Here is a 14,467-nt window from a genome sequence, read left to right as displayed (position 1 = left end):
ACATCGTAATTAGCGCCTGTTGAATCAAGTCCTGTGCACAGGTTTGCCTTAAAGCTATCTTAGCGCTGAGACTGGTAATTTCTTGGGGATGCTTCTTGCAGTCAATGTGGCTGGCTGGAATCGATTTTGTAGGTGTGTTGTTCGAATCCAGTTGTCTTGTCGATTATTGGTTACGCGTGGCCTGCCACTCCGAGGATGGTCTCTGACTGCATTCGTCTGTTGCCTACGTTGCCATAAACACCAAATGGGGTTTCTGTGGACGTTAAATTGTCTTGCAACATCACGTTGACTCGATCCTGCTTCAACCATACCAATGGCTCGGAGACGCTCATTTTCGGACAAGCGTGGCATTTCGTAATGTCGAATAATTGCGTAATTGTGTTGTTTTTCTGAGTGGTTGTTGTCAGCACGATGCTAAACAAAGCGTATGGAATCCCGTTAACGCACATGTTTTTATACCCATTCTTGGGTAGTGAAATGGATGAGGTTTCCATAAAAGTCAACTTTTGCATGGAATGCATGCTTTTCTGTAGCAGTTGCGTTTTTGTGACTTGATTCCATACATGTACTACAATATTGAATACCAAACTTTACTTGTTTGAAAAAGACACTAAAATATTGGTGTCACAGGAACTTTTGTTGTTGAGTATATGTTATGATAGTCTTTTCACAATCAGCACATTGTACAAGTTGGCACTGATGATTCGTTATACATCTAAGGCAATCCATGGGGAGGTTCTTGGTGATGTACTTCAAGCAAATATTTGTGTAAATGAAAAAAAAAATGTTTGATTAACGCAATGGAATAATTATATTCAGATCGTGAAAGTGTTGGTCTTATTGAGGTAGCATAGCAGAATAACACTGTTGAAGCATGGGATATAATGGTAAATGACATAACCACGGGATGTAGAATTAACCCCACATAATGTATACTACAAAAATGGTGAATGATTATTTTCTGCCAAAAGACTTATTGTCAGGAGATATGAGATTTATATGTGTACAGTGAGTACTTTTCGTTGACGACTCAACTAATGTTACACTATTATTGGATATATTGTTTGATGCTTTGATTGTTGGGACTTTGCCAGTTGCATGCCATAATAATTACAAATCTAGGTGTAAAGGACATTCTTGTGTATGCTACTACAACCTAGCCATAGACCACTCTTATTCCATTTTTTTAAAACAAAACTCGACCCGTGAAGATCCGGGTTAGAATAGGTCTTCAGCAACCCATGCTTGTCGTAAAAGGCGACCATATGCTTGTCGTAAAAGGCGACTAACGGGATCGGGTGGTCAGACTCGCTGACTTCGTTGATGCATGTCATCGTTCCCAATTGCGTGGATCGATGCTCTTGACGTCATTCACTGGATTGTCTGGTCCAGACTCGATTATTTACAGACCGCCGTCATATAATGGAATATTGCTGAGTGCGGCGTAAAACTACAAACAAACAAAAAACTCCTTATATACAGTCCACGTTAACAACATGTTCATTAGGCAGACCCATATAATCGGAAAAGCTTTAAGGCTTTGTCAGAATTTGGCCACCGCTGACTGCAGTGTCATCTTTTGACACATTGATTTGTCATGACAAAGGTCAAGGTCATCCTCAAAGTCACAGTCTGAAAAAAAAGTTTGTTTACTGTCCTACTCGAGAAAGATGTAATGGTAATAATTGGAACCTGGTACACGTCCTTTTGCCCTAGGCTTGGCAATGTCATGAGTGACCTACGCATACTGTCAAGGCCACAATCAAGATCATTCATGAATTATGTTGACCGTTTTCTCTAAAATGACGTATTATGCAGATATTTTTTCATTCTTGAGCTTTTACCAGATGACCCTTGATATTGAAGGTCAGATTCACTCTCAAGGCTATACAAAAGTTGTTTACTGTCCTACTCGAGAAAGGTGTAATGGTAATAAATGGAACCTGGTACACGTCCTTTTGCCCTAGGCTTGGCAATGTCATGAGTGACCTACGCATACTGTCAAGGCCACAATCAAGATCATTCATAAATTATGTTGACCGTTTTCTCTAAAATGACGTATTATGCAGATATTTTTTCATTCTTGAGCTTTTACCAGATGACCCTTGATATTGAAGGTCAGATTCACTCTCAAGGCTACACACCGAAAAAATGTCATTCGTGTTGTAGTTCGGCTTTACTGTATCAACACCTCTGTAAGTAACAAGTTATAAGAGCTACTTCCCCTGTTTTAACTAGATGTAATCAATTGTTAACATATAGTGCACATAATTTTCTTCTTAATATAGGCAGAGGTATGTTACAGTCTGTACTAATATATGTGTCATGTATGTTTACCAAAGGAAGTGGACCCGTGAAGATTCCGGGGTAGAATAGGTCTTCAGCAACCCAAGCTTGCCGTAAAAGGTGACTATGCTTGTCGTAAAAGGCGACTAACGGGATCGGGTGGTCAGGCTCGCTGACTTGGTTTGATGCACGTCATCGATCCCAATTGCGTGGATCGATGCTCATGATATCGATCACTGGATTGTCTGGTCCAGACTCGATTATTTACAGACCGCCGTCATATAGCTGGAATATTGCTGAGTGCGGCGTTAAACAACAAACCAACAACAACAACAACCAAAGGAAGTGAGTCAATCGGAGGTGCATGTACATATCTTCGTACTGTAGTGGGAGGCATAATACTTATAAGTACAAAAGACAAAACCATATTCATAATCACAAGAAACCTGCTTTGTTCTTAGTACGATCCCGACATCATAAGTATGTGTTTATTAATCACTTTCAAATACAAATGAAACCAACATCCATGCGTTTCCCAAATCGAAATTACATGTTTCATTCTTAAGGCTTCACGTGAAGATCCGGGTTAGGTTAGGTCTTCAGCAACCCATACTTGCTGTAAAAAGCGACTATGCTTGTCGTAAGAGGCGACTAATAGGATCGGATGGTCAGGCTCGCTGACTTGGTTGATACATGTCATCGTATCCCAATTGTGTAGATCGATGCCCATGATATCAATTACAGAGTCGATTATTAACATACCGCCGTCATGGAACTTGAATACTACTGAGTGCGTAGTTAAACAACAAATAAACAGACTAATGAAGGCGTGGGACTATTTTAAAGTCAGTCTGCATACATCATGTGGAAACTTTCTTATGAAGGCGGCTGAATGGAATTGCTGATTTAAACGTTTCCTGCACTGTGCATACGTGTCCCCAAACCGAAGTGATACCATTCAAACAGAAGTGTGTACACCATTCATTTCAGATAGCTGGAGGCATAGCAATCTTTTATTTAACATTGTGCTTACCCAAGACGAAAATTATGTCACGATATTTGTCACGATATTTGGAAACAAGTGATGTCATAAGCGCCAAATGCGTATAATTTGCTCCTTTAGTTAGTTAGAGGCAAGGCGCATTTATCTGGTTTGATGATGAGGATGTATTTTGTTCACGAAACTGAAGGTCATGGTTCTCTCACTGGAATTCTTGGCAGTATGTATTGCTGTCTGAAGCAGTGGTGGTGAATGAAGCTGCTTCTTTTGACAATTGTCCCACTGTTGAATGGATATATGCGACAATGAGAGAGTTTGTATATAAACTGAGGGGCAAAATAAAGTATACCGAGTTATTATGTAATTAAGAACTTTTGTTAAATTTGATTGTGTCTATTTAACTATCACTCATTCCTTTACAGTTTGTAAAATGTAATCTGTGACTAATGTATTTATTCTAGTTATTGTGATTACATGGTTTACTGTCTATGTATTTTCCCTGAAAATGTAGAAACAGATGGAGGACATTCGTTTGTTTGTTTGTTTAAATATAGTTTACCCCAAAGGATATTGTGTCGCAATTGATGAACATATTTTTCCTGAGAATTGTACAATCAGCCACGTGCTCACAGTATGCTATCACAAACAGCCTTATTCACATGTTGTCAGTTGTGTCCGAGGGATTTTAATACGTCTGACTAAGTGCTCATAGACGTGTCAATGCAGCAGTGATCAATCATTTTCCCTGCAAAACTGCGGGTTGCTCAATGTTTTCATGAATCACGGCGGATTCCAATAAAGACTTGAACACGAAAAAATAACCAAATTAGAAATCACTTAGAGTTTCAGATTTGTTTGAGATTAATAAAAAGTAGCAATTATAGTAGGAGGTTTATGTTTGAATATACCGCAGCCGTCTACAAATAAATAGATTCCATTTGCATTAAGAAAACGACAATTAAAAATGCAATATTTGATTAGATTTGGGTTTTTGTAGAATTAATATTCTCCCTGGCATGGTAACACAGGAACACATACCAATAATAGAATATGTATAAGTTTACTTTTATCGATGTTATTATTTTATTTGATGTCTTTTGTAATCAAGATAATGATAAAATAATTTTATAAATGCGAATTTGTGTCATTTTCTTTTTGAAAGGAAATTATGTGACAAGATCCTCGATATCAGATAGGTCGATACAGCTTTTGTAGCTCTTTACAGCTATATTTGTTCGTTTGTTTTTTGTTTAACATCGCACTCAGCAATATTCCAACCCGATCCGTGAAGATCCGGGATAGAATATGTTTTTAGCAACGCGTGCTTTCCGTAAAAGGCGACTATGCTTGTCGTAAGAGACGACTAACGGGATTGAGTGGTCAGGCTTGCTGACTTGGTTGATGCTGTGTTTTTTCGTATATGATCATTGAAAGGAAAACGACTAAAAATTAATTAAAATTGATTAATTGGAGAGCGTCCGGAAAGGCGTCGAGGTTTTTCCCAGCGGAAAATGGACGGAATTCCCTGGCACGAATTACATACGTCGTTTCTCGAAATTTAGACCATTTAATTTTGAACTTAGCGCGTTAGCATACATTTGGATACGTCGGAGAAAACAAAACGAAGAAAAGCAAATCCGAACTATCGCTGTGACAGTCTACAGCATTAGATGAATGTACCTTAGTATCTAACTGACACATCGTTACAATCACCTTTCAATATTCGACCAATTGATCAGTCATGACTAACGCTTGAAATGGCCACAGGTTCATAACCAACTTCGGAAATCCCTCCCGTCACGTTTATAGTGTCGAGCATTTTGACGTCTTGAGCTTGATGTTAATGTATCACGACGCTCTGTCGTAGTGACTGACTTACTGGGCTAGTACTTGGGTATCGGAATACATTTCTTGAAAACAAACTAAAACAGAAGTTCCTGAAAAGCAAGTTGGGCATACATACGCTCATGTAACCTCTCTTTTGGGGGAAATATTTTATTCCGCGATACAGCTTCTTGTTGTATGGCTGTCGGTGTAAACAAGAAGTCGAACGTATAGATCTAGCGCTACATCCTGCGAGGTATAAAATTACAAGAATTGACTTTCAATTTGTGGACGCTCTGACGTTCATACAGTTTGGCCCTCACTCTATGAAGGTTCATAATCCAATGAACTCACACAAAGTGAAAGTCAATTCTTAAATGAACTGTGAAGGTAAATCGTCAGGAAATATGAGATATTGCTTATAGCGTTTATGATGAACTGTTATTACTTGTGTCTTTTACCTACTTTCACTCAAAATTGACTTTGTTTTGTATGTAATTGTAATTATCTGAACTCATGATCAAATATCCAAAACACTCTCTGCAACCCCCTGACCGCTCTCCGCCCTACAACGCCAAATGCAGCATTGGTCAATCGTTCCAGACCTTGAATTGTGTAATCAAACAAAGCTTGATTTCCCTCCTGTGAAACCATACAGAGGGAGTCGTCTTCTTTCGTCAACAGTGCAGTTCGCCTATGGGGTTAGCAAAACGACTTTGTGCACTGCTTTAGGCACAAGTGCGTCGTATAGATTCGCCTTCAGTGCATTTTGCCTTCAGTGTTATCAAAACAACATTATGCACCAGTGATTTTTGATATTTTAAGTTTACCCCCTTCAGTTACATTGCGGACTCCCCCGGGCAGCCGGTAAAAATGTAGTCCAATACAATACCAAACAAAATCAAGTCAAGTACCATAATACCGAGAGGGTTATGAGAGACATAATGTCGTTAACAGCATAAAATATACAAAGTAATGTTAATGTAAAAATCGGAAAATCGGAATAATATGAAAACAAATACATTCCACCAGACTCATTTCAGTCTCCCATCCGCCCTCCCCCCCCCCCCCCCCCCATGCCCCCCCATGCCCCCCCCCCCCCCCCCCCCCCCCCCCTCCTACCAGCACACCACACACACACACTAAATGATATCGATATACCGAAGCTTGAGTTATGGTTTGTTAAACTATTTTCTAGGGATAAACATTTAAAAATACACGGTAGCTATTGTGGTTACTTGTTTGTTGTCATTAAATAAAACATTCATATCAGTAGTATAGTTTTGGTTAAATATGGTGGGATTTTCTGCAGAGCGGATTAGGAGAAATTGAGGATGAATTTCATGTTTAATAAGTATGTGATAAGTATGAACATCTTAGAGAAAAGTATATTCCAATGTTCAACAAAAGGCATAAAAACAAGATGTTAATGATCAGTCTTATAAAATCCAAGAACTCTGCTGTTATACGTTCATTAGCCATATTGTTGAAACATATATTCTCTGTCAGATAGTTTTTATATATCATGTATAGCACTTAACTAAACAAATGAAACTGAAAATGTCAACTGTACAAATGTTGTGGCCTAAAATACCGAGACATAATACATGAGTTATGGTTTGTAAAACTATTTTCTATGGATAAACATTGTAAAATACACGGTAGCTATTGTGGGTACTTGATTGTTGTCATTAAATAAAATATTCATATCATTAATATGTGTTTGGTTAAATATGTTTGGATTTTCTGCAGAGAGGATTTCATCTTAAAAAGAGCATAAGTGGTACGAGTGGATCAAATGCACAGTTTCAATAAGAAAGATATATCTCACAACCATTTAAGAAAAAAATAAATTCTGGCAGTGGATAAAAATGTAAAAGTCTTAATTCTTGCTAAAATGTTGTCTCGTGTTCCAACAAACACCTTGCACATACAACCATTAAAATCCAGTAGATTCACCTGTGTTTACACATTGACTTAACGCCTGTTTTCCTCTTATGTTATCTTGAATTAAGAAAGTCTGTTAAATAATTAACTTGATTGTTGCGTTTGGCAATCCTCGTGTTTGGCATGATGAGTGATCTAGTGTTACTGAACAACAATTGGAATCCACTCAGGAGGCCGTGTTGTATATTCATAAATCCCTTACAATTATTTGTTGTTAATTAGATCAGTTGCATTTTTAATATCTTGATGTTAAAAACTGTGTCTTACTTATCCTCTACTCATTGTTATTTCAAAGTTTTTCTTTCTTGACTTTCTATCAAATTACACACGGCATTACTATTTCTCAAAAGTGACTGTAGGCGATTGTAGACTGAATCATACTGAGCTGCAGAGACCTGCTTTTGTTTTGTAATAAATACATTGTAGATATGGTTGAAGCAAAAAAGCTAAATGTTTAAATGCAACCAAATTTCAGACACTTAAATATGCTCGATTGCAGTTTGGTATCTTTAAACTCTTTTAATTACAAGATGAGTCGATTTATTTGTGCTAATGTACTCATTTCTCTCTTTTTAAAAAAAATCATGTATGCGTAGTCTGCTAGTCATCCTAATCATCTGCTGTCACCATGTGGCATGGGTCCAGCGTCAGTGCGAGAACGGGGCAGGTGAATGGAAAATACTATGGTTACTGAAACGCCACAATCTCAGATCCCAGCAAATTCCCACCACTGGAGGACATAGTTGTAAGTCAAGGCACCATGCGTGTATCTGATCTGTTGTTATATGTGTTTAACAAATGCAGTTTTGGGCGTTAATAAAATACACTGACGCAAGTATATTCTAATCAAGTCAACTGGATAATTGAATATGTTTTCTTGTACATATTACATAACATCACTACACATAAGTTTGACAGTTGCAATACGCACAATACCATGAGAGAGTTAAACCTCAGGTAGTACCTCATACGCAATCCACATTGAGCTAGTGCAGTGGTCGTCCGGAAGATCTTGACGTATAAGACAATTGAGGAGTGCACGCCTGAACTGTGACCGCCCATGTTTGTCTGAGGGAGAAGGGTGGGAAATGTGTGCTCTGTCAAGTGCCGAGCTGGCGACATACTCTGTATACTGCATGTGGAATAGAGTATATTGCATTTGCTATACTGTATACTGTATATGATACGTATTTGCGGAAAAAGTTACAACTTTCAAGATTCAAGATTCAAGTTTCAAGTGTCATTCATTTCTTATAACAGACCGCCGTCATATCAATGGAATATTGCTGAAAACGGCGTTAAACAGCACACACAATTTGTTTTCAAAATGGAGCGCTGCAGTCATATGAATAGAACCACATACATGTAGTACCAACTCACTCACTCTGTTTCGAATATTCAGCACAAAATATATATTAACCAGCTGTGAGGTGAGATATCAGATTTTTACAAACAGTCAAAAAAGGATGCTAAAGGACTCCTCAATAATTAGGTTCATGTTTACTTTAGAGTGAGTGTTGTTGTACGCCGCTTTTAGCAATATTCCAGCAATATCACGGTGGGGGACACCAGAAATGGGCTTCACACATTGTACCCATGTCAGGAATTGGCGTGACGAGCGTATACTTTAACTATTAGGCTACCCGACCGCTCCTTTTCACTTTTTAGCGGGGGGCCAAACTGGAGTTGTTATTGTGTGGTTGGAGCTGTGATGTAGTCTGTCCCCCAGACCCAAGAGAATAAATTAAAAAAAGGAGTCCAGGTCAAGTCTAGAATGAATGGATATTGCCTCAGCACTAGCATGAAATAACGAATTGTTATGTGCTCCTTTTTAATTGTATTATTTTTATTTTGACAGGGATAGACCAACCAGGAGAGACATTGATGGAACATTAATATCACATGTTACCACTGATCCAGTTAAATTCATCCCACAATACAATATTAGCATTCACACTACAAAGTGCATGATCATGCACATGTTCATTGTAGTAATGTACATACTAGTAAACTTGATTATGATATTTATTATATTCAGCACAGCATCAACGATAACTATATGATATCCTGACATCAATGGACGACACTTCAACATTTTTATTCTAGCTATAAATTGCTTTATCCGTGGCAGTATCATTGTCAGTAAACTAATTAAATTTTCGTAGTTATAAATATGTATCTACAAAATAAAATGTAAATGAGTCCAGAATAATGTTTGCTTTCAGGGCTAGAAGTGAGACAATATAGACTTGCCAAACTGTTCTTGACTTGAGTTGGATCCTTATCAATTTTTCTATGGTCTGGGAGACATACAAGGGTGTCAGTATCGCATGAAGAGCTGACGTGTTAGGAGAATCCCACTAGGGCCAGCCTGGGTCAGTGTTACCGGATATATTCTGGTGTCTCCGGCTTGGGCTGTTTGTTGAATAGAACAAAAGCACACGAACAAGGGCACAATGTAGAGATTTATGTATTACCACCTCACACAGATATATGTTATTGGATGTGAAACCTCTATTTGAACAAAATTATTGTATACTCTGTATTATTTCGTCATGGTAGAACATTTCTTTTTATGTTGCTTGTTGAATTATCCCCCAAAAATGTGCAATACAATGTATACATCCACCTGGAGGTATACAATAATGCTACTGAAACACATACCTGATAAAAGGGACTAATCAACTAATAATTCCTTCTTGTTACAGGCAAGTTACAGGCATTCTAATCTTTTTTTTTACTATGTATATTTTAAATGTTGGGAAATATTGCATTTCAAATAATGGCAAATTAAAACATTTTGAATTCAGTATAATTTCTGCAATAAAAGCGTAACATCAGATAGTGATATAAACGGATACGATCCATACTGTGATAATTGAATTATTACTTATTGTTTCTTATTGTGGATTAAATAAACTAAAATAAGAAAATATAGTACAAACAAATCATTTTAATCCGTGTGTGTGAGTAGGTAAAAATAGATCAAGGGAACTCACTAACGTAACCGTTTGTGAAAAATCAAGTATTTACTTCTGCGCAAAATGTAGCGATACCACCAAAATCAGGTAATATAACACTTCCTGTTATATCACCCACACCATAAGCTGGACCATATAGAGCACCAGTGCCTGTCAGCCTCCGTTAGACCACATGGTTTAAATTTATGCTGATGGTCAGCACAGAGTAAGAAGCTCTTTTTAAACGAAGTGAATGATAGTTATAGGGTATATTCACAATGTGAATGACAGATATGAAAAGTTAAAATGTCTATTAACAGTACAATCATAATATTTATATGTTCTATTCTGCATTAAGTGCTTTAATTATATGTTTTCATATAATTGGCATATTTGTCCACAAATGTAACCTTTATGTAATATAGGGGTAGAAGGCGCTGGCATTCCAACAGTCACATATGCGTTGAACTACTTCTAGCTTAAATATTCAAACTGTCATAAGCATTTTTTTTGTAAACCTCCAGCCCTTAATGTGAATGTGAAGCACTCGTTCGTTCCTTCTCGATTATTTTACAAACTGTCAACAAATTATCAACAAAGCCCTGCAAAAATAAATTAAATATACTAAAAAGAACAATGGTATGATGTTGAATGTTAAAAGGCAAAACATAGTGTCGAGGGAAAATATCATGAGTTCAATACAAAAACAAATTTCAATTAATAATAGGGATCTATTAGGGACAACAAAAATGAGTACAAAAGTAACTCAGAAGAAAACATGTGAATTAATAAACTCAGCTCGAACAACTGGAAGACTTATTTATCAAAACAGGAACCAATTCTGGAAACTATTAAATGATACTAGAATTCATCTATCCTGATCCTGAGAAACTAACAAACCACTTCAGGAACATTTACAACATTAAAACAAAGAGACAGTCTTAAAAAATCCCCAAAAATAGCTAATGAAATTTTCACTTTTACAAAACATTTCTAGACAAGGCGAAGTTAACATAAGTTATGAACTTTATAAATCAATATATTGTACAATGATAGACCAGTTGGTTAAACTGTTTAATGTCTTATAGTAGTCACTTCCCACAGAGTTCAGTCATGCATCATGACTGTTGAATATATTTATGTTATGCAAAAATAACCAAACAATCAAGATATGTATACAAAGTAAGTCTAGCCAGCTCCAGCTGGCTCTATTTCAATGAATTCTTACATGAGGAGGGAGATAAGACTGACCCAAACAACTACAGGCGTTTTGCTCTGAGCAGTTGCCATGGTAAACTATTTTGCTACTTCATAATTGAAAGAATAATGGAACACAAGGAACACATGGAAAAAACAACTGTATTACAAGACCACTGTCAGTCTTGATTTAGAAGGGAATACCGAACATCAGATAATGTATTTGTTCTTTAAACATTAATATATTCTACAAAAAGTAAAACAAAAAGAATATACAGTTGCTTTGTGGGCGTTCAAAAGGCATTTGCTTCAGTTGAGAGATCACTACTCCTAACAAAGATATTATCAAACAAAATCTGAAGAAATGTATTACAAATATTATAATCACTATATCAACTCCAACATCGGGGTAAGACATGGATGCATTTTGTTTCCCACACTATGTAATAAACTTCTCAATGATCTTCCACTTTATATCAAATCTGAAAGTGATAATATAACAGTTAATGGTTTAAACATTTATCAGTTGTTGTTTCCCTGTGACTCACTACTATTTGCCGATTCAAAAACAAAATACAAGTGTTACTTGATGGTCTGAGTGTATTTTCAGCAGCAAAAGACCTAAAGATAAATGGTGACAAAACAAATGATGCAATACACAAATACTAGTTACGGATAGATATAATTACTTAAGAACTCCATTTGAAACAAATGGTAAACTTGAAAATTGAGCTAAACCTCTATTGAAAAAGGCACTACAACAAGCTTCAGTCTCCATTCGTAACCAAGATAAACCTACAGCTGTTACTTGCTTATTATTCAAAACATTAATGGAGCCAGTAATCCTATATAATAGTGAAATCTGGGATGTAGAATCAATCCCCCTCAACAACTCTGATTCATTCATTCATTCTCGAGAAACTGCAGCTCAGATTTTGAAAATCATTGACTGAAGGATTTGCGAAGTATTTTACCGCCTTGTTCTTAACTAAAGTGCTCAAGTGAGTTGATTGGTTAATGAGAGGGACATAGAAGGGACATAACTCGTAATAGCGATTGGTGGCATAGTTTTGCAAGTGAGTGAGTGAGTTGGGTTTAACGCCGCTTTTAACAATATTCCAGTTATATCACGGCGTGTCAGCTTAATGTGGGAGGAAAGCCCGAAGGGATGCAGGTCTTAGAGGTTTACCACTTCGGTGAAACCCACGAACACAGGTATGGTGCTGATAAACCTAGAAACATAATCGGGGCGAACCGGGATTCGAACCCACAATAATAGGTTTCTGGCGTGCCCAAGGGACGCAACTCTGCACAGCGAATCGCGGCGCCTTTAAGGATTAGGCCACCCGTGCCCCCCTAGTTTTGCAAGGGTGGAAACTGAACGTTTATAGCCAGTTAACGCCCTTGCCTCGGGAAAATGTAAAAAAACACAACCTTTGGCGAATAGACGAATAGGATGGGTATACCAACTCAATCTTCTTGGATTGGTTGGTTGGTTGTTTCACGCCGCACTCAGCAATATTCCAGCTATATGACGGCGGTCTGTAAGTAATCGAGCAACCATAAATTAACTACAGTATTTTTATTGAACTTGGATGACATAAAAAAAACTCCCACCCTAGAACATCAGAGACTGTGCTCCACATGTTCAACCAACACGGGTCAAGCAATGAGAGAAACCTTGTTTGTTTATTGTAGTTACCTGATACATTCTGTGGCTAGTTCCATATCAAGAGGACTTTCTGGAGGGTGGGAGATGTCATACAAATTACTGGAAAACACTTTTACTGTTTCTGGGAGATTCTAAAAGATAGGCACTTTTCTTGCATTTGGGCTGGGACTATATTTATAGTTTAGGGGTTTAAAAATGTGCATAGTGTGACGTACAAGAAATCAACGTAAGTGATAAAATTATTAATCTAATTATTTCATAAATAAAACTAAATATACTATTGAAAGAAAGAACCGCATAACCCGTATTTTCTGAGAAAATGTTGTATATTCAAACATGAATAACTTGGTAGGAAATGAACTTGAGTACATGAAATTTTACATCCGCCTAGGAGAGACCAATGTCTATACAATGATGTCCATAACTGGAGGTAAGGCATTCACAATATTCCTCAAACGTGAATGTAGTATCAATATCTGTTGTGCCCACCACGTGCACGGAACAGTTCTCACACGCCTTGTTATCGAGTGGATGCGAATCTGGATAACGGCCTTCTGAATCCTCCGCCACTCCTCCTGCATATATGAAGCTAGTGCCTGGAGAGTTTAAGGTTGATGTTGACGCTGACGGAGACGGCGATCAAGTTCATCCCACAGGTGCTCTATTGGGTTAAGATCCGGGGAACGGGACGGCCAGGGGAGCACGTTGACATTATTAGCAGCGAGAAAAGTCATTGTGACACGTGCCGTGTGGGGCCGGGCGTTGTCCTGCGGGAAAATCTCACGTTGGACGTCAATGGCTGTAGCGTACAGCCGTCAGGTTTCCCTGGACGTGGACAAGATCGGTACGATCAGTGTAGGATATTGCCACCCACATCATCACACTCCCTACACTTGACGCACACAGTTAGGGGCATAACGTTCATGAACACGTCTGTAGACCCGGTTTCTACCATTACGTCTCTGCAACAGGAATATGGACTCAGTTGCGAAGGTTCCAGGCAGTCACATTGTTACACCAACCGAGACGATGAGCACGATGGTGACGACGTAGCACGTTCCCGACGTAGGGTCTCCTGGCTCTCGGTCCATGTTCTCTAAGCCTGTTCCGTACAGTCTGGCCTGTAGCAGTACGGTCACGCAAATGGAGGACCCGGATGTAGCGATCCTGGGCTGGCGTGGTTATTCTAGGTCTTCCTGTACGGGGACGGTCATTTGTTGTGCCTGTTTGTTTGTAACGAGCTGCAAGCCGTGATATTGTGCTTTGGCTAACATTCAGACGTCGGGCAACAGAAGATTTGGACTCTCCAGCCTGCAGTCTTCCAATGGCGATGTTCCTTGTGGCAGCATCAAGACGTGGCATGTTCATTTGGCTTGGAAACACCTTCTGAACGAATGCCTATTTCCGAATGCAAGCTTGCTTTTTATTGCCAGACACTGCATGCTTTTCCTGCCCAATTGCCACTTGTTGCGTTGTGGCGATGCATTTCTTAATCATTCTAAAAAAAACACATCAAAGTCAACATTTTCAAGCAAAATCGATTCGTTGCAAACGGAAGTGTGTCAATTGATGCTTTTACCA

General features: G+C 38.2%; 1 protein-coding gene across 1 annotated transcript; it reads right to left on the bottom strand.

Annotated features, from left to right (window-relative positions):
* Positions 1-13,867: 13,867 nt before the first annotated feature.
* LOC139448852 (paired box pox-meso protein-like) lies at positions 13,868-14,248 on the bottom strand. The gene has a single exon (XM_071230377.1). The coding sequence runs from the start codon at positions 14,246-14,248 to the stop codon at positions 13,868-13,870; it is 381 nt and encodes a 126-aa protein (XP_071086478.1).
* Positions 14,249-14,467: the final 219 nt, after the last annotated feature.

This window comes from Haliotis cracherodii, unplaced genomic scaffold (genome assembly GCF_022045235.1).
Source record: "Haliotis cracherodii isolate W230 unplaced genomic scaffold, xgHalCrac1.p SCAF_7, whole genome shotgun sequence".
NCBI classification, from domain to species: domain Eukaryota; kingdom Metazoa; phylum Mollusca; class Gastropoda; order Lepetellida; family Haliotidae; genus Haliotis; species Haliotis cracherodii.
This window is presented reverse-complemented; position numbering and strand designations above follow the sequence as displayed.

Bases quoted from the DNA above. Each gene is read 5' to 3' on its own strand.
- LOC139448852 (XM_071230377.1), bottom strand. From the start codon at position 14,248: ATGCCACGTCTTGATGCTGCCACAAGGAACATCGCCATTGGAAGACTG.